The sequence below is a fragment of the Capricornis sumatraensis genome, chromosome 17, assembly GCF_032405125.1.
Source record: "Capricornis sumatraensis isolate serow.1 chromosome 17, serow.2, whole genome shotgun sequence".
Taxonomy (NCBI): Eukaryota; Metazoa; Chordata; class Mammalia; order Artiodactyla; family Bovidae; genus Capricornis; species Capricornis sumatraensis.
Window position 1 is genome coordinate 62698298 of NC_091085.1, and position 25740 is coordinate 62724037.

Below are 25740 nucleotides of genomic sequence, written 5' to 3' on the forward strand. Positions count from 1 at the left end.
GGTACACTGATATACTAGATGAGACAAACAGTTATGCTATTGTAGGACATTCAGTCCACATCTTGACTACTTAGTAGCATGAAAGCCATTGATGATGTAAACAGTAAGTTAATGGCAGGGTTTAAATAAAACTTTATTTACCAAACCAGCTTGGGGGCCCAAGGGCTGGAATTTGCTGACCCGTTCCTCACCCCCTCACTCCCACTAGTAAGTGATATATGCTATGGGGAGAATAAAAGAGAAGGGAGTTCAGTAGGGCTGGGAGAGCTAGGGGCTGCAATCTTAAACAGAATGATTGGGGCAGGCATGACTGAGAAGGTGACATTTGATAAGAATCTGCAGTGGAAGGGAGCGAGCCGTTCATCCGTCTGGGGGCAGAGCCTTCTGGAGAGAGGCAGTGACGGGTGCAAATGTCCTGGAGTGGGAGTGTGTTTTAGAGACGGCCAGGAGGCACGTTTGTCTGGAGTGGAGTGAGCAACAGAAAGAGGAGAGAGGGAGGGATGCAGAGAGAACAGGAGCTTTGCAGACCAGTGCGAGGACCCTGGCCTTTTCTGTGAATGACAGTAAAGGATTCTGAACTGAAACAAGACATGATGCAACTTCTTACAAAGGAGCCCTCTGGCTGCTGTTTTGAGAATGGCCGATGGCAGGGGAAGAGGGCCAGGAGACAGATGAGAAGTGCCGTGATAATTTCAGCTGGAGACAGCATGCTGGCTTGGGCCAGGGTCCTAGCAATGGGAATGGTGAGAAGTGAAAACAACAGGATGGACACAGGGAAGGAGCTGCCTGGAGTCAGTGGTTCTCAGTTGTGGTCCTTCCCTTAAAGAGACTTCTCCCAACCCTCCAGACAGCTGACTCACCAGCTAGATGAATTGGCTGTGAGATGCGTGGACCTCGAACTTCAGAAGTGGGCACAAGTGTTCCCCCAAAGATCAGCCACAACCAGGCATACCTCTTCCAAAGCCCATTCCCTGCCCCACAGGGAACACAAGGGCTTCCTCTGAAGCCAAAACCATCACAGGAAGGGAGGGGACATGATGCTTACAGAGACGTGAATCAGCCCAGACAGACACTTGTCTAAAAAAGACTGCTTCAAAAAATGAAAAACATTAAGCTACATTTAATAACATAAATAAGTTTTTTGTTTTTTCAGCACCATCATGGAGTAAGTCATTTCAGTCAGAGAAAACAGTCTTTTTCTCCCCTTAATTTTGGCATGCCTGAGTCATAGGGCAAACATTTTTTGCCCATGACCAAATCGAGACCACAGACACATCTTAATAAGCCTACTGTGCGCATAATGGAGTCAGTTGTCTGTATTTTAAAACTGGGAGATGTCACACAAAGATGGAGTCTGTAAAGTTCTTGCCACTCTGGGTAAGAGGTGGGTGGGGTCCAAGATCAAGACCATTGCCCACCTATGCAGGAGGTGGGTACCCCTTGGGTTACTTGAGACTTAAGAGCCCCTGGCATCTCACCCCCAGCCTGCCCTGAGTATTCAGGCTACCTGCGTGCTCCTTTAAAGCCTTGTAGTTTTCTCAGCCTGAGCACTTAAACATTGACTGAATCATTGACAGGTTCCCTGATTCATTCATGTCTACCCACATTTATCCAACATCTCTGTGCTGGGGGCTGCGGGTGCAGTGATGCAGGAGACAGAACCAGCCCTGCCCTCTGGAGCTTAAAGCCTCATGGGGGAGATGAGCTTCACACAAACACAGTTGTGACAAGACTCAGTGGGAACATGAATGGTGCTCAGATAGCCCCAAACAGAGAATTTAGCTGAAACTGAGTCTGAGAATACTGTCCGGAGGGAGGTGTATCAATTTAGAAATATATGCCCCAAGTCTCTTTCAGTGGGAAGGTGGCTTTATAATATATAGTCCCATTTCCCTGAAATCTTGGCTCTGTGAATGGCTGGGCCAACAGGACATGTCAGAAGCAGCATGATGCCCATTTCTGGGCCCAGCCTCCAGGAACTGGCAGCTTTTCTGTTCTATGTCTTGGGAGGCTCACTCTTAATTCCTAGCCACCAGTGTGCTGGTGGCGGTGGGGGGTGGGGGGGAGAGTGGGGGGGCGGAGACGCGGGAAGGCTGTGAAGAGCCTCCTGGGGGCAGAGTCCTGGCCGAGCTCAGAGTGACAGCAGCCCCAAGGTGCCACTCACATGGATGAGCCCTCTCGGAAACAGACACTCACTCTGAGCCATCCCAGCTGGTTCTGTAGATGATCCTTCCACCCTGAACCCCACTCAAATGGCAGATGTGTGAGTGAAATAGATGTTTGCTGTCTTGAGTTAACGGGTTTTGGAGTGGTTGCTCACAGCAACAGTAACTGGAACAAAAGTAAATATTGAGCTGAGATCTGCAGGTTGAATGAGAATTAAGTAGGCAGAGGGTGGGGCAAGAGGCCCTGTGGAAGAGGGAAGGTGGGGAAAAGTGTGGCTGGAGGGGAAGACAAGGGCCAGGCTGTCCGGAGCCTCGCAACCCCGGCTCAGACTTTTCCAGTCCTCATCTTGTAAAGAATGGTGGCCGTTGAGGATTTTAAATCGGCAGCAGTTTATGTTTGGAAAGATCACTCTGGCTTAGCATAGGGAAAGGAGACGGAGGGAGGCAGAAGAGGGGGCACCCACTAGGAATTTACCCTCCTCCTGGGACTTTGAGGACAATCCTGGGGTCACAGAGTTAACTAGAGTCGGACCAGAATAAGGGGACTTTCCCAGTGGTCCAGTGGTTAAGGCTCTTCACTCCAAATGCAGGGGGCAGGAGTTCAATCCCTTGGCAGGGAACTAAGATCTCGCAAGCCGCAAGGCACGCCAGAAACATAAACAGGAGCAGAATCTAGGTCCCCAGACTTCCATTTCCATAGGCTCTTAATTCCGCCCTGGAGCTGAGGAAACCACAAGCCAGTATGTTGGTGCTCGGAGTCTTACTGGCTCCACCTAGTCCCCCAGTAGTTTGGAATATGTGGAAATTAACCCAGCTTTTACACTCCTTAATTGCTTGTTTTATGTTTCCTCTCAACTGCAATAATAAGACAAATTCTACCCATTGTTTTTTTTCACCTTTTTCAGCTGAATTTGCAGCTGAGAAATGAGGTCACTGAACACAGTGAGAAAGACTGCTTGCAGGCAGGAATCTTTGGGGACATGCTTGATTTTCTTTCTTCCCTAAATAGCTTGTCAGATTTAAAACTTTGGTCTGAAAGAACTTACCCTATGGTCTTAGATCGGGGGATGGGATGGTGGGGAGAGGGGGGGATAATTCCTTTTAATCCCTTTTACTTTTATAACGCACAGGATCAAACACTGTGTTAAAAAAGCAGTTCTAAATGAACACTTGTATTTTTGATAATTCTGTGATTGGAATTATATTTATAGAACATAGCTCTTAGATGTGAGATACTTTCTAGCCTGCCTGGAAATTGAGATTTTTAGCCATAGATCTGAGGGTTGTAGGTAATTGAGGCCCAGGGAGATCAAATTCATTTCACTGTGTAATAACAGCTAGCAATTACTAGGCATGTCTCATATGTCAGGCTCTATATTAAGCATTATTTTATTTAATCCTCACAACAAATTTGAGAGCTTGGTGAGGTTCACAAGCGTGTAGAGAGAGGAGCCTCAGAGTGGCACAGTGACTTGCCCAGAGTTGAACAGCTGTTACGTGCAAAGTTGGGACTTGAACCTCAGTCCTGTGCTCTTACCCACTACTTCGTACTGGTATGGACCATCTGCCAGTGCTATTTTCTAACACCTGCCTCCCCACCTGCATCTGATGGCTATGTGCAATAATGGCCTCCAGTTTTATTTTAATAACCAGCATTGCACAGCTGATAGAATCCACTGGGTAGGACATAACCAGACCAATGTCTATGAGAGGCATGATCTCATGCATATTTAAACTTATTAAACTTTAAATAAACCATGTCATGCACACTCAAACATGGATTGGAGGGGGAAGGATTGTGTTCTGCAACCATGGATTAATGACCACGTGCAAACATTATAACTGAACTATTGAAATGGTCACAGAAGGGTCCTTAACAGAGGCCATCTTCCCCAGCACCTGTCTGTATGCTTGTTAATCCGAGAAAAAAGCTCTTCCAAATAAGAGCCACGAGTTCATTCCTTCTCTTTATTCTAGAGAAAGGCTGCCAGCTGGCTAGTGTCACTGGAAGTACCAGACTCAAAGAGCATCACTGGGCTCTTAGGTGACACTATGGGCAAGATTTGCTCTGAGCTCTTGGGACCTTTACAGAAAGGGTGAGACTCCTTCAATTCATTGAGTGGCTTTGTCTATCCTGTGCCCCTTCAAGGTCCTGGGAGGACACTTCACTAGGGTCCCCTGAGTGGCTGGATGGTGGTGGCTCAGGTCATGGATTGCTTGCTTTTCTTTTTTCACTCTGAAAATCACATTTCTGATTTTTGGCAAAAGATAAACACCATCACAGCTTCCTCCTCCAGCCCTGGCCTTTCTAAGTAGGCATGCTGGCTGTAAGATTTCTGGTGGACTGAAATAGCAGAGTATAACCACATCTCTTTTGTGTCACCCAACAAACTCCCACTGAGCACTGAAGGTCCTGTGGGGACCTTCAGTGGGACCTTTTGGGGAATTCTTTCCAGATTTCCTTTCCACTTCCAAAACTGAAGGGGCTGGACACTGTGAAATAATGGAAATCTATCTATCTGTATCTATATATCAGTCTCTGCCCCCAGTTCCTGGCACAGAGCTCCTAAAACTCTTGGAACTTCCTAAGTGATACAAGAGCACCAGGAGCAGCTCTTGTTCTAATGTTTGGTGTTATACCCTGGATCATGACACAGAGTTCCCAAATCTCTTGGAATTTCCTGGGTGACCAGAGTGTCTTTTTATTCAAATGTGGCAACTCTTAGTGGGCTCCTGGATAGCTTCAGGATAGGGACTGGTTACCAGAAAGACTGAGCCATTAGAAGCTGAGAACTCCCTGGGAAGGGGAGAGGGGCTAGAGGCTGAATTAACAACAGTTCATGCCTATGTGATAAAGCCTCCATAAAAATCCCAGAAGTATGGGGTTTGGAGAGCTTCTGGGTTGATAACCACATCCAAGTAACAGGAGGAGGGCAAACCCTCCAACTCCACAGGGACTGAAGCTCCTGTGCTTGGGACCCTCCCAGATCTCACCCTATGTACTTTATCTTGGTGCTCATCTGTACTCTTTATTATATAATAAATGGGCCTGGCATGCTGCAGTTCATGGGGTCGCAAAGAGTCAGAGAAGACTGAGCGACTGAACTGAACTGAACTGAAATAGGAAAATGTAAGTCGGTGTATCCCTGAGTTCTGCGAGCCACTCTAGAAAATGATCAGACTCAAAGAGGAGGTCATGAGAACCCTGATTTATAGCTGGCTGATCAGAAGTACAGCTGACAGCCTGGGACTAGTGATTGGCATCTGATGTGGGGGGTCACCTTGTGGGAGTGAACCCTTAACCTGTGGGCTCTGATGCTAACTCCACGTGGAAAGCATCAGAACTGAATAGGATGGTAGGACACCCCACTGGTGTTGCAGACATTTGCTTGGTGTGGGGGAAAACCCCACGCATCTGGTGTCCGAAGTGTGAGTGTGGCCGTGGCATGAGAGCAAAGGAGAAACACACGTGAGGAGGGTCCTCCTTTCTTAGGCACACTTTGGGTGCATGCCATGGTGCCGTGTCGTGGCTTCACGCGTGGTGGGGGCTGTTCCTCCGCCCTTTTCACATCTTCGTGCCATCAGAAGGCCTGCATACAGTAGGTCTTCAGTACATAAATGGCTGGCTATACAATGAGACTGGGCCAGGGTCGAGACTGTGCCCCTGTCTCACCCCTATGCTTACTGGGAAGCCAAGATAAAGGTCTAAGACCATAATGTGCTAAGGGGCCATGAATATTTTAGTGAAGATCTTGTGGGGAAACCAATAAATAGCTTTACATTTCTCATGCACGTGTGCTTAGTCATTTCAGTCGAGTCCAGCTGTTTGTGACCCTATGGACTGTAGCCCACTGGGCTCCTCTGTCTATGGGATTCTCCAGACAAGAATATTGGAGTGAGTTGTCATGCTCTCCTCCAGGGGATCTTCCTGACCCAGGGATTGAACCCATATCTCCTGAATCTCCTGCATTTCAGGTGGATTCTTTACCGCTGAGCCACCAGGGAAGGCCTTACATCTCACACTCTGAGGCAAAGCCTTATAAAAACCCTCACCCAGTGATGGCTGCCCTTTCGCTCTTCTCTCTTCCAAAGGGTCCCTTCTCCTCACACCCTTAGCCTGTCTGCTGAATGTCCCCATTCTATCTATCCGGGAAGCCTTTGTGCTCTTTCTCTGTATCTGCTTGTTCACCTGAATACCCTTTGCTCGCCGAAGGCAGCTTCTCCTTGGGATGCTCACTCCCTGGAAGGTATGGGGGCGGGGGCTGTAAGTCACAGAATTTTCTCTCCTCTTAAATAAATGCCCAAATGGTGGGCTAGTTTATTTAGACCAACGCTTTAGATATAAATAACCAAAAATGTTGGACAAAATATTCTTTTTAAAAAAGTGTCAAAGAGCCAACAACAAAGTGGGAATCTCTTAGCCAAAACTGGAGTGAGACTGGAGACCACTGGAAAGGTGAGGCAGCCTGAGTGCTGCTTTGGTCCTAAGGACGTCTGTCAAGCTATAGAAGGTTAGTCCCTCTGACAGCTTCACAAGGCAAGGGGGATGGAAAACAAAGTCTGCCCAAATGAGGAATCAAAGAGGAGAGAGACCTTCCTTACAATAAGTGTGGTTCCCAAGGGCCACACTTTCAGGGGGAAGATGACTAGAACCATACCAGCCCCTCGTGGTCCACACTCAGGGTTCCCAACAGTCACAGGGAACCTTGAGCTTTAAGAGGATTGGCAACCACCAGTGTCCAGCCTGACCCTCACTCCCACTCCAGGGCCTCCCAGGGGAGAACTCCCTTCATTCCCTCTTCAGTTGAAATTTACATAACATAAAATTAACTCTTTCAAAGGTTGCAATTCAATGGCATTTGAACCAGTGGTTGTACAACCATCACCTGACTCTAGCGCCAAAATATTTTCATCAGCCCCAAAGAAGACACTGCACCCACTAAGCAGTCACTCTCTTATCTGCCCCACCTCCTCAGCCCTTGGTAACCACCAGTCTACTTTCTGTTTGGGATGAACCTCAAAACATTCGGGTAAGTGAAACAAGCCAGACACAGAAAGGTCCCATACTGTGCGATTCCACTGACAGGACTATCGCTTTTAAGATGCACACATTCATATTTCTTTATGTTAACAAGAGGGCTTTCCAGTGGAGTGGTAGAGAATCCATGGGCCAATGCAGGAGACATAAGAAATGCGGGTTCGATCTTTGCGTTGGAAGGACTGTGAAGAACAGAATTTGGGGAGTGGTGCAGAAGAAAGGGACTATCTGCTGGGGATCCCATTTCCTCCTTAGGCACCAACATGGCAACTTGGGTTCCTAAAGTCAACTCTAGCACAGTAACTCTCAACCATGGCTCCACATGGGAATTCTCGAGGGGAGCTCTGAAAAAGGCTATGTCCAGGTAACACCCCCAGAAAGTCTGATATTGTCATGGGTCTGAGAAGCACCCAGGTGACTCTGATGTGAAGCCAGGGCAGAGCCCATTGCTTTATCAGGACAGTGGCTATGGTGGCAGGCCATTTCTATCGCATATATTGGGTTGGTCAAAAGTTCATTCAGGTTTTTCCCATAACACCTTATGGAAAACTGGGGCCAACCCAACACTTCCTCTCTTCCTGCTGTAGCATTTCCTTCTCATCCCTGATTTATGCCTTGTTCGCTCTGCCCAAGAGAAGTATCCCCGGAGCTTGTTTCTGCAGAATGGCACAATCCATGAAAGTTGGTGTCACTCAGTTTGGGACTTAGGGGACGCTTTCCATAATTCAATAATGGGAATTATGTAAGCATCTCTAAGCCTCATTCCTAATCTCTAAAAGTGAAAAGAAAGTGAAGTCGCTCAGTTGGGTCTGACTTTTTGCGATCCCATGGACTGTAACCTACCAGGCTCCTCTGTCCATGGGATTTTCCAGGCAAGAGTACTAGAGTGGGTTGCCATTTCCTAATCTCTAAAATGGGGCTAATCATAGCATCTATCTCATAGGAACATTTCGAAAATTTGACAGAAAGATGTGCACAAAGCACACGGTAGACAGACACCCATTATAAATTGTGATTATTAGCATGGTTATTGTTACATGATAGGGTATTTCATAATGTTCCAGTCTGTTGATGGTCCTCTCCCAACCAGAGGAGAGACCTTTACAAAAACAGGGAGGCTACTGTATTCAACAAACCACAACGATTTTTTTTTTTTTTTTTGGTTCACTTGCTTTGGGTGGACACTGAACTAGGATCTCAGGTTTCAGGAGAAGGTCTAGAACAGGGATATTGATCTGTAATGAAACAAAGTAGCATACAAACACAGTATGGGAACTCAAGAGTCCAGAACGGATTTTGGAGGTGGTGGGCTGAAATCTGGGAAGCTGCAGGGGAGGGTGGCATTTAAGCTGAGCTTGTAAGGATAAGGGATAAGTAGCACTTTAGCAGGGAGAGGATGTAGTAGGCAACAGCACAAGAAAATAGAGGTAGGGATAAACCTTGGAAGAAGAGCGAGAGAGGCGCACCTGGGGACCTGCACGATTTCCTGGTTCGCTCTTGGCTCTGGATATGAGAACGGACATGCGTAGTAGAAGATCACTGAATATCTGAAGGTGAGGCTGGCGAAGTAGGTTGGGTCAGATTGAAAGAAGTCACCAGACACCAGCCTAAGAAGGGGCTTCCCGTGCGAGACAGCTGCCACCCCTCAACCCAACCAGCCAGTGTTCCTTCTCAATGGTCCTTCCTAAGGCCACGGGGCTGCAGCGACAGAGGTCTACTTACGGCAGAACCAAATCCCCATACTGGATGTCTGACAGCATTTTGGCTGGTTGGAATTTATTTCTTTCTTCCTCTTTTAGTTTCTCCAGCTGTTGCTGCTTCTTTTTCAAGGCACTCTCCTCCTTCAGGATGGTGAAGTATCCACGGCCAGTCTTCACCCACTGAATTAAGGTGCTGAAGAAAAGAAAGAGGGAGAAAGATGGGCTGGCTCTCAAGGCAATGTCTTACTATCTCGGGACCGACAATTAACTGAAGGACACTCTCAGGCCCAGTAGCAGGAGACTTCCTGTCTTTAGAATTCCAAAGTCAGAGTTACTTACCCTAAGCTTGACTTCGACCAAAGACCACCCCCTACCAAAGACCTTGAACAAATTATCTAACCTTTCCAGGTTCTGGTTCCACCACTCAACAAATACTTATTGAGTGCCTGCTGTGTGCTAGGCACTCTGCTAGGTACTATGAAATGAGAATAACAATTCACATCCTGGAGGACCGATTTAATCGGCAGTATTTTTATTTGTTTTGTTTGTCATGGTTTGTCTTAGATTCCACGACATGTGGTATTTGAGTTCCATACACGTATGTCACTGGAAGGTCACTGGCAATCTTTTCCTAAGTGTAGACCTTGCTTCTCAGCTCGTAAACTTTTCTGAATTTCTATGCTACATGCCACATTCTTAATCTCTAAAATGGGGTTAACCATAGCATCTATCTCATAGGAACAATTTGAAATTTTCACAAAAATGTGGCGGCAAGGATCAGGTGTCACCTGTCCAGCCACGTTCTTGTCACAGCAAAATAATCTCTCAGGTTCCTCATGCATAAAACTGTGCAAAATCAAATGACTGTGTACTGGGTGGAACACAGTGAGGCCAGATTATACATAACTGGCCCTGAATTGTCCATGTGGGCTTTTAAGTTTAGGGATGCAAGCAGTTGATGTGAGGTGGAATTCGTATTTGAAACAAAAACGCTCCTCTGTCTCACTTTCAAGCTTCTGAACCCACGCATCAAAGGACACCCTGAGATTGCCAGATAAGCTGATAGAAAAACCGGAACCATGTGCAACCCTTCAATTCCACAAAAGAGGATTTTCTTGATGTGGCGCAAACAAAGCAAATGCAGAGTTAATCTGGGAGCTGGGGCTGGCGTGACAGCAAAGGCTATTTCATGATCACGTTACTTCATGGAGCCTCTTTGCTCAGAATTTGGTTCAGAGGTCAAGGCTGTCGTCATACACACAGCGCAAAGGTATAAAATGACACAACTCACATTGTGAGGCTTTCTGGGCAGAGCAGGGGTGGCTTAGGGTTTTGTGGGAGTAGGGCTGGAGCAAGGGGTCCTTTGTTTGTGTGGGGACTGAGCTCTCCAGCAACAAACAAGGAGCACCTTGGGTTTCTTATTATAACGCTCCCCCTTATGTGGGCAGAGGGAAGGCGGGTTGGGCAGCTCAGCAGCGTCAACGGTCACACAATGAAATCAGAAGGAAGGAAGAAGACGGTGGAGAGTAAGACGGGGAGGATCACCTGCCTCCCCACAAACTCATCAGAATATGGAACAACTCCTACAGCACCACTTCTACATGACAGCTGAAGACCCCAGACCTCCAAAAAGGCAAGCCAATCTCCTTACACGAGAAAGCAAAGCAATATTGTAAAGCAATTATCCTTCAACTGGAAATAAATTTTAAAACAGTGAAGTCAGACTCGTCATAGCATTGATTCACAGCCAGTTTCAAATGTGAGTGTTTGCCTAAACAGCTGCATCTTTATTAACCATTCAACAAAGACGTACTGAATACCCACTGTGTGCCAGGAGCTGCTCTAGGTGCTGAGATTCAGCAGCAAACAAAACAGCTCACAGCATCCTGGTCCTCACGAAGCTCCTATTCCAGGGGGTGGAGACAGACACGGAACAAAGCAGTGAACGGTAGGTGACACGCTAAGTACTGGGAGGAGCATGAAGCAGGGACACGGGAGAGTGAGAGACAGGGCTGGCGGAAGGGTTAGTGCCATTTCGAACTCATGGTCAGTGAAGGCCTGGATGTTTCTGCAGGCCGAGGAATGCCAAAGATGGCCAGCAAGCCACCAGAAGTTAGGAGAGCAGCATGGAACAGAGTTTCTCTCTCAGGAGTCAGAAGAAACCCACCCTGCTGATACCTTGATCTTGCACTTCTAGCCTCCAGAACTGAGACAACACATTTCTGCTGTTTAAGCCACCCAGTTTGTAGTACTTTGTTACTGTGGCCCTAGGAAACTAAGTAGTATGATCACATATTTAAACCTACACGTGGAACAGCCCAACTCTTTGTTTTCTTTGACTGCGAAGGTTAACAAAATTCTTATGAATTTTATAATAAGTGACAGGCTGATGGTCCATGCCACAGCAAATAAAAGGGCCTTGAGTATTATGTGCCAAGCCCTGAGCTGGCACCTATTTTGTCTCAGAGTCTGTGCTAGGCGGTTACTATGTGTCAAGTTCTGTTCAAGCACTGGCATTAAAATGAAGGATGCATCTTCAAAGAATTCACAGACTCCACCTCTACATCTAAGTTACCTTATTTCTACAAAAGTAGAGATTAAGAGTTTGGCAAGAAATTTATTTGACTTGGTTATGCCCTTATTCCAAAAAGGGTTCAGTTCAGTTCAGTCACTCAGTCGTGTCTGACTCTGCGACCCCATGAATCGCAGCACGCCAGGCCTCCCTGTCCATCACCATCTCCTGGAGTTTACTCAAACTCACGTCCATCGAGTCGGAGATGCCATCCAGCCATCTCATCTTCTGTCGTCCCCTTTGCCTCCTGCCCCCAGTCCCTCCCAGCATCAGAGTCTTTTCCAACGAGTCAACTCTTCACATGAGGTGGCCAAAGTACTGGAGTTTCAGCTTTAGCATCATTCCTTCCAAAGAACACCCAGGGCTGATCTCCTTTAGAATGGACTGGTTGGATCTCCTTGCAGTCCAAGGGACTCTCAAGAGTCTTCTCGAACACCACAGTTCAAAACCATCAATTCTTTGGTGCTCAGCTTTCTTCACAGTCCAACTCTCACATCCATACATGACCACTGGAAAAACCATAGCCTTGACTAAATGGACCTTTGTTGACAAAAGTAATGTCTCTGCTTAGGCGCAGACAATTTAAAAAGTGAGAAAGGCAGGAGACGTGACGAATAAGGAAACAAGATCAGATAAGACAAGTATCAAGTCTCATGACACACGAGCTAGTACACAGATTTGGCCCTGAGCATCCTAGAAGCCAATGCAAAGAGGGAAACATAACCCCTCATGTGATTTCCAATGACCATGAGACGTCAAAAAGCTGTTTGGGTAATGGCTAGCCATTCCAGGTGGAAGAGGAAGAGATTTCTTTCAAGGATCTGAATAAGGAGGACACGGTGAAAAGCTAAGTCTGCAACACACCTCTGGATGTGGGTATTGCTGAATGCCTGTCTTACTGGTGAACTCACAGAAGAGACTAGGGGAGATGGTGGTTGCCAGTTTGAGGAATCTAGCAAGTTTTCTGGTAGAATTGCAGCTTCTGTCAAGCAAGGCAGCCAGACTCCCAGCTGTTAGATCCTCTGGAAAGAACTGGTTGAGAGAAGAACAGAGGTGGCTGGGGGCAGTGTGTGTGTGTGTCTGTGGTGGTGGTGGGTGGGGGGGGGGGTGGTGGGTAAATGTCCAGGCCCTCAGGTCAGACCCACGAGCCTGTTCTGGGAACTTCAGGACTGTGGGGTGTTCATTCCACGTGCCATGAAGCGCACCCCTGCTACTGCAGAAGTCCATTTAAAACTGCTTAATATTTCATCAAATTCTTGTTTAATTCCCTTGCATGTCCCCTCTATTTTCCTCATCATTATTGCTGTTACCAGGCTATCTGCGGGAAGGGAGGTATTTACAGGGAAGAGCAGTTTCCGCCTTTAAGTCCACTCACCCAGCACCTCCTGCTCACTGCTTCCCACAATGTAAAACTCCCCCGGCTAACATTGCAAGAGGAGCAATGGGGAGGCAAATAATTAACTGCATCAGGCAAGCAGAGGAAGAAGCAGATTATGGAAAGGAAAGTTTCCTCCACCCAAAACCACTTCCTCTTCACTGATGCAGTAGAGAAGGTTTTTACATTTAAGGGACATACGTTCTGTCTACAGGAGTCTGTGTGAGCTGATGAATGAAAAATGCGCAGTAGGACAATAGGAATAGTCTCCTGGGGCACAGCTGAGTCAGACTGAAGGGGCGGGTTTCCCTCCAAGCACCTCCTGATCTGAGAGCCAGTGGATGCGGTGCTGAGGCTTGGAGGGGCAGCCTCTGGATGGGGTGGGTCTCTGCTACCTGCTTCGGCAGATTTTGAAGTTCTCTGAACCACAGTCTCTCCACCTCCAAATGAGGAAAAAGTCATTCCTGCCTCCAAGGGCTGCTGGGAGGGTTGAATGAGACAGGGGATGTAAAGAGCTTAGCGTAGTATCTCAATGATTGGGTACTATGATTACTACTGTCAGCTCACTGAGCAGTTGTGATCTGCAGTTAAGAAAACAGAAGGAAGAGGTTAAGTGAATGATGAAGATCATAGTGGCTGGAAAGTAGCAAGCAAGGGTTGGGAGCCCCCAGGGCTGATTCTGGGATTTCTCTCTTCGCCTGCATATGCTGCAAACACCAGCCTATTCAGTTGAGTTCAGTTCAGTTCAGTTGCTCAGTCGTGTCCGATTCTTTGTGACCCCATGAATCGCAGCACGCCAGGCCTCCCTGTCCATCACCATCTCCCGGAGTTCACTCAGACTCACATCCATCGAGTCCGTGATGCCATCCAGCCATCTCATCCTCTGCCGTCCCCTTCTCCTCCTGGCCTCAGTCCCTCCCAGCATCAGAGTCTTTTCCAATAAGTCAACAATTCGCATAAGGTGGCCAAAGTCCTAGAGCTTCAGCTTTAGCATCATTCCCTCCAAAGAAATCCCAGGGCTGATCTCCTTCAGAAAGGACTGGTTGGATCTCCTTGCAGTCCAAGGGACTCTCAAGAGTCTTCTCCAACACCATAGTTCAAAAGCATCAATTCTTTGGCGCTCAGCCTTCTTCACAGTCCAACTCTCGTGTCCATACATGACCACTGGAAAAACCGTAGCCTTGACTAGATGGACGTTAGTTGGCAAAGTAATGTCTCTGCTTTTCAATTTATTATCTAGGTTGGTCATAACTTTTCTTCCAAGGAGTAAGCGTCTTTTAATATCATGGCTGCAGTCAGCATCTGCAGTGATTTTGGAGCCCCAAAAAATAAAGTCTGACACTGTTTCCACTGTTTCCCCATCTATTTCCCATGAAGTGATGGGACTGGATGCCATGATCTTCGTTTTCTGAATGTTGAGCTTTAAGCCAACTTTTTCACTCTCCTCTTTCACTTTCATCAAGAGGCTTTTGAGTTCCTCTTCACTTTCTGCCATAAGGGTGGTGTCATCTGCATATCTGAGGTTACTGATATTTCTCCTGGCAATCTTGATTCCAGCTTGTGTTTCTTCCAGTCCAGCATTTCTCATGATGTACTCTGCATAGAAGTTAAATAAGCAGGGTGACAATATACAGCCTATACAGACTATTCAGTAGAGAGCTTTGAAGTTTCAAGTTTATGTATCTCTGGGCTGTTCTTATTGCACAGGGTTCACCTCTAGGCCCTCAGAAGAGAAACTGGTGGTGTACATGTTCCTTCTTTAGGCCATGTTTAATCCAATCCAAGTCACCACCTGCGGCAGATTAGGTCATCGTTCACCGGATACTCCCTCCATCCCCTCTTCCCCACTTCCCTACATTCAGGGGTGGAATGTACACCCAGCATCCTGATTTTGAGCTTCACCATGTGACTTCTTTGGCCAATGGGATGTTAGCAGGTATGACCTGAACAGAAGCTTGAAATAAGCTTGCTCAGTTGGGTCCATGACAAGAACCAAACCCACTATTTCGTTGACCCCAGAAGAATAAAAAAGTCATAGAACAGACCTGAACCAGCTGATCTCAACCTAAGTCAGCCAAATTCGTTATCCCACAGATGTATAAGCAAGGAAGAAATACTTACTGAAAATCACTGAGTTTCAGGGTAGCTTGTTACACAGCATTGTGGTGAAAATAGCTGACAAATACACCATTTGTTATAAGACATGACATTATTTCACGAATCACAAAGAAGGAAAAACCCATGAAAAGTCAATTGAGACATGACTGTATGTGGTATTTCCAGTACAGAGCTGTTAAAATGTGAAAAGTGTGCCTATTAGATATGACAAAATATGGCGCTGAGACAATCATGCCTCAGACCTGAGAAGACACGATGTGGCACAGAGCTCGGGGCGTAAGGCAATTAACAGCCCCCTCAGAGAAGTGTCTGTTGATAGCATATCTGATAAGCTGTGTAATTTTCTGTGAGATCAAGAATCCTTTCTGATTGTGAGATTTACCCACACATCTACTGTTAATCTTTACCGAGCCATTCCACCCTTGAGTGATGTTATCTAGCTTCTTGCTACTCAAAGTATGGTCCCTGGACCATCAGCATCAGCAACACCCAGGAGCTTGTTAGAAAGGCAGAATCTTGGGTGTTCCCCTCAGACCTCTTGAATGAGGGTCTGCATTTTCACAGGACCCCTAGATGACTCATATACACATAGAAGTTTGAGGCGCACTGGTTTAGCTGTCCTATTCCTTTTATTAAAAAAAAAAAAAAGCCAGAACAAAACTCTTGCAGAAAGAAATCTTCAAACTGGCTTTATTAGAAGCCTGATTCCCTTGGTACAAGTTTGAAATAAAACTGTGACCCACACTAGCAGTCGATTCGTCTCAGTAAGTTCTTCGAGCACAGCTGTGGCAGCCGCTTCTCACTCTTGGAGGGCACTCTGCTCTTCTGAGTCTCCCAATGCCTGAATCAGCCTCCATCCCCAGAGCCTTGAAGAAACTGACGGTCATCTAAAACAGACAGCCTCTGTTCTTTTCATAGGGGCCTGGCAGGAAGCTGTGGAGTACTGCAGAGTTAGGAGGCAGGGAGAGAAACTCACGTTCAACCTTTCTATTATGTGGGGCATGGGATTAACCACTGCAAATCGTTTTGTTAAAAATCAACAGCCCAGATGTACTTAAAAAAAAAAAAAAACAACCACAACTTTTAATGGTATTATGTCTCTGCATCCAGCTGGTTTTCACTCAAATTTTCTGTCTCTGCCTGCAAGAAATATGGGGCTATAAAGCCAGGAGAGCTTCGACGGGGAAGGTGGAATGACATTAAGATGAACAAACACTCTTGGCAATCTGATTTCAGGAATGTCCTGCTCTCCCAGAAGGGAATTGCCTACGTGGGAAATTTTCACTTAACAAATTTTACTGTTTTCAAATAATAGCAAATAAATCAGTTTCTTCCCAGCTTGTGGAGGCTGAAAGCTTAGAGAGCCCACTTCATCTGGCTGGCTCACGTCTTGCTTTGTCAGCCCACCCAGACAGATCGATTTCAGAGGAGGACAGGGCAAACATGATGGAACGGAGGGATCTGAAACACGGTCCTTAAATTTTTGAATTTTGAGGCAACCCCTGCAGACGAATTAATAAAGCAGCCCCAGTTCAAATGTGGCCGAGCAAATATTTTGCATTTAAATTTCCGCATTAGAATGCCCTGTTTATACAATAACTTAATAAATCTAGCCTAGCTGCCAAATTGACAAGAAGGTGAGAATCATTCATTAAAATGCAAATGCAATTGAGATGAAATTTGGAATACATTTATTACAGTAATTGAACTTCAGTCAACTGTAGTCACAACACAGATTTTGAACTACCTTTCAGACAAAAGGACGTGTTGTATTATCAACACCCACCCCCCTCAAGTTAATATCTTTGTCAGCATGCAAATTAGAGCCAATTCCTGAGCACCAGTGATTTGCAATGGAGGATTTCACTCTTCTTTACAGGACAAGATTGCCAGAAAAAAGGTCAACTGCATACACAAAAGACTGCTCTGGTAGCATATTGTGTATACAGCAAATTGATTGCAAACATATTCTGAGTGCTTACTGCAACCACGCTCTTATTAAATCACATCTGAACATCTCTTTACCGGCCCTGGGTCATTGGCTAATTGCAATGCCTAACAATGGGAGATTTGCCAAGTTAGGATTTCATCTCTGAGATCAGAAGTTTCAGATGGATTTCTCTCCTTTCTGAATGACTCAGCCCAAAAAGGAGAGCTGGTTCAAGGGTTCCTTTTAATCAGATGGCAGAAAGATGCTACTGAGGCTGTGATAAAGACACAGAAGAACTGACTCACAATTAGAGAAGTAGCTTTATCTGCTTCAGGTTTTGTTCTCTCTGGCTCCTTTGTGAAATTTACGTGGCATTTCTGAGGTCTGGGCGAAGAGCGCACACGCACCTAGCAGACGTTTGAGCTGGAAGAAGACACAGCCTAGAGTTTTTCTTTGGACACAGATAAGTATGCTATTCAGGAGTCCTCAGTGCAGCAAAATACAATTCATTTCACCTGTGAAATGGAGTGACTGCTTTTGTCTGCTTCGCCCCCTTCATCATTAACTGATCACAAAGTGATATCAAGTACTTTCTAAATGTCACTAGACTGACTTCCTGTTGCTACCACCCTAGCCAGAAGCCATCATTCATTGCCTCTATTCCTCTGAGTAGCTTCCTATCTCATCTTCCTCCTCCTCAGTCCATTGTCCACCTTGCTGTCACAGGGCTCTTCTGAAAGGCAGATTCATTCCCATCAGAGTGTTCCAAACCCACTGCGCTCAGGGTGAAGGCCAGACTCTTCCCCATGGCAATCAGGTCCTCTAAGACCTGGGTTTTATCTCTGACCACTCACCCAGTCATTCATTTGTATCTCTCCGTCCCTCAGAACTCTATGATTTTGCCCCTTCCTGCAGCATGTCCTCCCTTCCTTCACTGGCTGATTCTAAGGTCTGGGAGAAACTGTCAGCTGCTGACCATTCAATACTGCTGCCTCCTCGCTGCTTCAAGTCCAGGCTAGGCCAAGTGCCTCCTCTGCGCCCCCACAGCTCCCCATGCCTATGTGCTCCCCACAGTTGCACGTGTCATGCTATCTGTTCAGTTGCCTATTTCCTTGTCTGCTTTTCCTATTAGACTGCAGACTCCTTGAGGACAGTGCCTGACAAAGAGTAGGTGGTCAGCATTTGCTGGTTTTATTTCCCTACCTCTTGTCCTTTCTCCCAAAGGCAGCAAGTGCCAATATCCATTTCCTGAGCTTCCTTGGAAACAGACCAAGTTATTGTGAACGTCAAATACCCAGACAAAAAGTCATCAAAACAACAACAAACAAAACTACCTTTTCCAGCTCTTCTGGAGGTAGGACTAGCCAATGATGTACAAGAGGAAATCACTGGGAGGAACTTCTAGGAAAGCGTGACAAAGGAAGTTAACACAGCAGGGTGGCATTTGTCCTTCGGTCCCTTTTTCCTCTCTTCCTTCCTGCTGCCTGGAACTTAGCTACAATGGCTGCAGTGCCAGTAGCCATTGTGTGAGCATGAGGAAACCCTGCAGACAGAAGCAAACACTAAGGAGAGGAGATGAAAAGACAGAAGGAACCTGGGTCCTGGACAACCAGTACATCTTCCACAAGGTAAACCTCTCGGGACTTCCCTGGGGGTCCAGTGGCTAAGACTCTGCCCTCCCAATGCAAGGGGCCCAGGTTCTATCCCTGGTCAGGGAATTAGCTCCAAGTAAAGGTGCCAGAACTGAAAGATCCTACGTGCTGTAACAAAGACTGAAGATCCCTCATGCCACAATTAAGACCCGGCACAGACAAATAAATAAAACAAAATAAAAAATAAAACCAAGCCAAACCAAAACACCCTTCTATGTGAGGGAGGTAAGACTTTGTCTTACTTAAGTCATGGTAATTTCAGGGCTCTGTTTGCTCTGCAGTTGAATACAGTCTGCAAATGACAATCTCTGTCTCTTTTTCTCCCTTTTTTTCTTGGACTAAACTGTCATGATTATCACATTTAAAATGCTGTCATCTTGGGTAAATCACTGGCCATAGACTAGAGAGTGATATTAGGATGGATTAGTCTGGATCACGGGAAAGAGGCAAAGAAACTTAGAAGCATGAAACTGCCAAGAGAGGTAGGCCTGGGATCGTCTCCACGGAGTGTGTCTGAACAGCTGGGAAATATTCAACAGGGGGGTCTGAGCCTGGAAGGAATGAGGGCTGGGGGCCCTAGCGAGTGGCTGCAGTTGGAGAGAAGCAGGTACTGCCTGGGGGCACTGGGAGGCAGTGCACAAGGATGGCTTGAGGGGCACTGAGCTGAGCTCTCATGGGAAATTCTCTCCTTGCACCCACACAGCATCCCTAGGAAGGAAGTACTCTTGTCTCCATCTCGCTCATGAGGAAACCGTGGCTCAGAGAGGTTAAGCAGTAGTTTGACCAGAGATTAGTTACTGGTAGAGGTGGAATTTAAACCCAGGTAGCCTGATTTCAAAGTGCTGCAAGAGGAAAATGCACTGGTTTTTAGAAAAAGTCTCTCTGGGTTTAATTGGTCATCGCTTCCTTGTCACTCAATGTCTGTGACTCTGGGTGAGTCAGTTTTTCCTCTGTCTGATTCACTCTGCTCACCTCTAACATGGGGATAAATGGATACCCTCTTAGGATATTGCTGAAACGAGAGGCACTTAGCATATTGCCTGGCACACAGGAGATCTTCAGTGAATGTACATGTGTGCTAAGCCACTTCAATCGTGTCCAACTCTTTGTGACTCTCTGGACTGTACATGCCAGACTCCTCTGTCCGTGGGATTCTCCAGGAAAGAACATGGGAGTCGGCTTCCATGCCCTCCTCCAGGGGATCTTCCCCACTCAGGGACCAAACCTGCGTCTCCTGTGGCTCCTGCACTGCAGGCAGATTCTTCACCTCTGAGCCACCGGGGAAGCTCCTCAGTAAATGGTGACAACCATCATCTTCATCATCATCATCATCATCATCATCTCCATGAAGCCATAAATGACTGCTGTTATAACTCTTGCTTTTGCACACAGCCAGGTTGGCCATTTGGCTCCAAGTTCCCATGGGCTTCTGGAAAGTGGCACTTCCTTCAAGTGTCAAGCTTAGGGGTTTCTCTTCTCCAAGAGTGGAAGAGAGAACAGTCTAATTAGACGGCAATTATTAACATTTTGAGATTTGGTCAGCTGCATCATGCAGTGATTTATAAAGGTCTGTGAATCTACCCTATGTGGTAGCGGTAGGATCAACGCTCGGTTATCATATTAAGTGATGAGATTTATTAAGCTAAAGGGCCAGAAAGTTAACCTCTGCTCTACTGAATAAGAAGTGATATGCAGAGACCTAATTGCTTCAAGTGTTTTTTTTTTTTTTTTCTGGGTTCTTTCTTTACGTAATCTCTGTCTCAGACCTTCACTAAAGAAAATGAAGAAAGCAGGAAAGGAGGACGAGGAGGAAACCAAGGAGGAGCAAGAGATGGAAAGAAGAATATAAGGAACCCACATCCAGCCTCGTGGATGCTTTAGGGGGAAACGATGCTGAAGGCAGTGGATTGTAATCAGGTAGCTGAAATGCTGCTCTAGTGGCTCAGATGGTAAAGAATCTGCCTACAATGCTGGAGACCTGGGTTCAATCCTTGGGTCAGGAAGATCCCCTGGAGAAGGGAATGGCAACATACGCCAGCATTCTTGCCTGGAGAATCCCAAGGACAGAGGAGCCTAGTGGGTTACAGTCCATGGGGTCGCAAAGAGTTGGACAAGACTGAATGACTAACACTTTTGACACTTTCAGGAAGCCAGGTTCTAATTCTACTGACAACTGGCTCTGTGATTTAGGCAGAATAATTAACCACTCTGTTCAGTTACTATAATTTAGGGATAACCATCACCACCATTGCCTCTATCACCACCACCATCACCACTAGAACATGAATAATTACCACGTGCCAATAACTATGAAAAATGCTTTACAATCACTAATTTAGCTATTATTAACCCCACCTCACAGTGAGGAACTGAAATACAGAGAGGTTCCCTGACTTTTGCAACGTCACCCAGGTGGGGTGCAGTGGAGTCTGTACTAGTATTTAGGCCTGAACCTGTCTTCCTCATCTGTTTTTAAAGATAATATTATTTTTATCTGACCTGTGAAAGATGAAAAGTGAGGAAGTAGATGTGAAAGCATTAAAAAAAAAGTCAGAGTACAATTTGTACAACGAAGTACAGTTGTAAATTAGATACTCAAAACTGCCTTAAAAAGAGGAGGATTGGTCCTTACCATCCCATCACACTATGGCTAATTGCCAAGGCCACAGTCAAAAAAATCAAGTCTTCTCATGGATACAGGGTACACACACAGGTGAGCTGGTGATGAGTAAATTAAGATGCAAAAAAAGCTGTATCTCTGTGAATCTCCCTCTTCTCAACCCTCTGCACCTTTCTCAGGAACTGAAAAATGCACCTTAGGCATTACTCAAGGAACTGAAAAAGGCATGACATGTTTAGCGGGGGGTTTGGAGTCCAAAAGTCTTGGCCATGTAACGACCATAGCATTTCTGCCTCTTAGCCCCGCACCCCTGATGTTCTGGTCCTCCACCAGGTACCAGCCTCACGTTCCTCAACGTGAAGATGCTCATCCTGAGACGAGAGCATCCCCTTCCACTCCCCTCCGCTGTTCTCACAGCTTCCCTCCATCTGGGCTGGCTCCACCCTGCTTTGTTTCAGGGCTGGACCCCCTCCTTGGGGCTCCACCCTGACTGCCATGCCCTCAAATCAGTATCTTTTCCTGCCATTCCCTCTTCACTGGCCTCCTTACTTTGGAGCACTTGCCCTGTTCCCCTCACTCCCCGCTAATGCTTTCCAACGTTGCACATTGTCTCTGGGCTTCCCAGTCCAGCCTCCAGGGCTCTGCATGAGCTGGATTTGTCCCACCCTCTGAGCCTTTTTCCCTGATAGCTCAGCTGGTAAAGAATCCACCTACAATGCAGGAGACCCCGGTTTGATTGCTGCCCCGGGAAGATCCACTGGAGATGGGATAGGCTACCCACTCTAGTGTTCTTGGGCTTCCCTTGTGGCTCAGCTGGTAAAGAATCCGCCCACAATACAGGAGACCAGGCTTTGATCCTGGGTTGGGAAGATCCCCTGGAAAAGGGAACGGCTATCCACTCTAGTATTCCGGCCTGGAGAATTCCATGGACTGTATAGTTCACGGGGTCGCAAAGAGTCAGACAGGACTGAGTGGCTTTCACTGAGCCTCTTCCTTGCCACCGGATGCTCTAGCAACGTCATCATGCAACCTTTGTCCCTCTGCTTGCAATGCCCTTTCTTCTTCCTCACCTGGTTAACTTCTACTCAACCTTTAGAACTTACTCAGGCATAAACCCCACCCTGTGCCGAAGCTGCTTCCGCTTTTCCCAGGCATCTCTGGTGGGTGCAGCCCTCAACAGCCTGTTGACTTGTTTCTGGTTGTATACACCCTCCTCCCACCCCCACCACCAGATGGAGCGCCTGTAAGGCAGGGACAATTTCCAAGTCTTTTCTGTGTCCCTAGAACCAGCACATGGGGAGTCCTCAGTGAAATGCTTGTTGCCTAAATAGCTAAGAGCTTGAAATTCTTGTATCTCAAATCTGAATTAAACACCTGCCTCCTTTTGGGTACAATGGCACCACCCTATCTGATGTGGGATGTTCATATTTCTCTCTGGATGGAGCAGGTATGCAGAATGTCTGTGCAGAAGCTGATTCATCCAAACAGAATAGAGATAAATGGATGCCTTTGAGTTTTTTTTTTTTTTTTCCAACTGGGAACTAGAATATAGAAAGTGGTGTTCTGGAAGAAGTGATCAAATGAAATATCCATCCGTGTGCCTCTCAGGAAAGTTATTTCTTTAACTTGCAGTGTGGTCCCTGACCTACCTTGTGCCCAATGACTACAAGAGGTGCTGAATCCCCCCCAAAGGAACACAGATCCAGCCCTTAATACCAGCTTACACAGTAGGCACACACTGTGCTTTAGTCGATGGCACAAATGGACTTTGAAAGCTTTTGTGAGCTCACAGTTCACACACACACACACACACACACACACACACACCCTTGTTCACACACCATCTTCTCCCCAAATCCATTTCAGACTTTATAAACCTCTTGAAATGCAAACACAGTGACAGCAACCTAACGGCCATTTTGTCTGAGGATGCTGAACAAGGCTGCCATCCCTCTGACTCCTTTATGGTTAAAAGGTACCTGGCCCCAGGGCTACTCTTCCGTTAATGTGAGTCAGTATTTGTATGAGGGATGTATGCAATGCTTCTGGAAGAATAAAAACCCACCAATGGTCATCAAACTGTTCCACATGCACCCCAATTAGGGCGATTTCTGGAAGGTAGCAGGAGCCCCCCGGGTCCGGTTTCTAGGCAACTGCTATCAGGAGTCCTGAACCTCACAGGGAAGGGAAGATGGGCGAGCAGGCCCTGTGAAGGGGTGTAGTGTGCTCTTCATGATGCCTTCACTTCCCTGACCCCCGTTTTGTCTATTCACCCCAGAAGCAAATTAGAGCTTGGAGGGGGTATGGAAGCAGCTAACTATCCTTGAGTACAGAAACTCTGGGGAGGACTTAGACTGGGAAAATTACCCTCATGATAGTCATTACCTACAGAGCACTTTCTGAGCGTCAGGCAGAGCCCCAAGGCCTCACATGTATTATCTCATTTAATCCCTACAAGAGCCCCGCAAGGCAGGTACTATAGTTTCAAAGTTGGAGAAACTGAGGTTCACAGAATTGAAGCTGCCTGCCTAAAGTCACACACAATGAGAAGGTAACAAAGCCAGGATTTTCACTCTGGTCTGTCTGAATCCAGGAGCCACCGTCTTTTGTTTTTTTAGTATAGTTAATCTACAATTTTATATTAGTCTCAGGTGTCAACACAGTGACTCAGAAGTTTTATAGCTTATACCCCATTTAAAGTTATTATATGGAGAAGGAAAGGGCAACCCACCCCAGTATTCTTGCCTGGGAAATCCCATGGACAGAGGAGCCTGGCAGGCTACAGACACGACTCAGTGAATAAACAATAACAAAATCTAAGATATGTTGACAAGTTATGAAATGGCTAAATACACGTCTAGACTATTGGAATAACAGCTAATGTTCTTTTTCCGTATATTTTGAGGGCCAAATCTCTACTTTGTTACCATCTCCATTAAGTTGCTGCTCACCAATGTCTGAATGTAGTGAAACCGCTGAACTCCCTGAACTTAAGTTTTCTTCCTATAGAATAAATATAGTAGTAGTTTCTACCTTCAAGATTTCTGCAGAATGAAGATGTTACTGAGCTTCTTAGCAGTGATCCTTACATATAAAGGTTTTCCCAAGTTACATATTCAACACTTACGCACATGCATGCTAAGTTGCTTCAGTCGTGTATGACTCTCTGCGACCCTGTAGACTGTAGCCCTTTAGGCTCCTCTGTCCATGGGATTCTCCAGGCAAGAATACTGGAGTGGGTCGCCGTGCCCTCCTCCAGGGGATCTTCCCGACCCGGGGATTGAACCTGTGTCTCCTCTGTCTCCCCCATCAGCAGGCAGGTTCTTTACCACTAGCACCAGCTAGGAAACCCATCCAATTTTTTAGAAGGCTCTTAATAAAAGTAAAACTTTTAAGTAAATATCTCTCAGGGGGAACTGACGGTAAGTGGACAATACTGAATTTCAGGTGAGATCGTAAATGCAATCAGTGCTTCAGGCTCTCATGCAGCCTCCCCCAAGAAAAAAATGTGACTCATTGGAAACTAACGGATTCTCCATGTTTTTGGCAACAGAAATCAGAGATTATGATTAGAAGCCTGGAGGGTTTCTCTCTTCATCACCATTACATCTTGCTTTCCTTTTCTAGGTCTTCACCTAGAAGGTCCACGGTTTAGATGCTCAAGCACTTGGTTGTAGCCAACTCCTTAGTCTTCATCTTTACAGGCATCTCCAGGGCAGCGGCAGCTTTTGGGTAGAAACATTTTCTCAGCAGTTTTGGTTGCCAGCTTGCTTACTGTGGTCACAGAGTGACACTGTACTGCATTCACGTAAGATGCAACTGCTGGAGGAAACTAGCCTCTACTGCCTTCATACCTTCCCGTGCCTCTGTGAGTACTGAAAAGTGAAAAGTTACAGGGAAAAATGGAGTCATCAAATACTGGCTACGTTTGCCTATGCTGTACAATATATCTTGCAGCTTATTTATTTTATATATAGTAGTTTTCCTAACCACTGCCCTCTTGTGCCATCTTTCAGGACACAGAAATTTATCCCACCTGAGGAAAAAAAGCACAGCATTTGGAGGTGGTTCAGCAGTCAGTTTTTGGTTCGGAGGTAAGTAAGTATTTTTTGTTGTTGTTGCTTTTTAAAGAATGCAAGCCCCACCCTGCAGCACCCATTATTACCTATTGTGCTTAATGACTAAATGGGATGGAAGAATTATTCTTCATGGACCAAGCCAGCGTGGACAGAAAATATGCATCAGCAGGGAGGCAGGTTTCTTTTAGAGTGCACTGACTATCTCCAAAGAACCCCTGGCTTATAATTTAGGAACAGACAATGAAATAAGGCACAAGACCACTGGCCTGTGAGCTTCTGATCCATGTTCTTCTGTTTGATTGATGGTGGAGATTACTTGCTAGAGAACAAGAACCACTCAGGAATTCACAATGGCTTTTTCCACTGAGTTCAGTACAAGGGGAAATTGCACGGGTCTGAGGTGTGGGGATGGGCTTCCCTGGTGGCTCAGATGGTAAAGAATCTGCCTGCAATGCAGGAGACCCAGGTTTGATCCCTGGGTCAGGAAGATA

At 46.3% G+C, this 25740-nt stretch overlaps 1 protein-coding gene across 1 annotated transcript in view; it reads right to left on the reverse strand.

The window, feature by feature from the left end:
* The window catches only part of CCDC60 (coiled-coil domain containing 60), a 167662-nt gene that overhangs the window by 40430 nt on the left and 101492 nt on the right, over positions 1-25740 (reverse strand). Inside the window, exon 3 of the mRNA XM_068989616.1 lies at positions 8926-9096. Within this exon, the coding sequence (XP_068845717.1) occupies positions 8926-9096 (171 nt within the window). The remainder of the gene's footprint in view (positions 1-8925; positions 9097-25740) is intronic.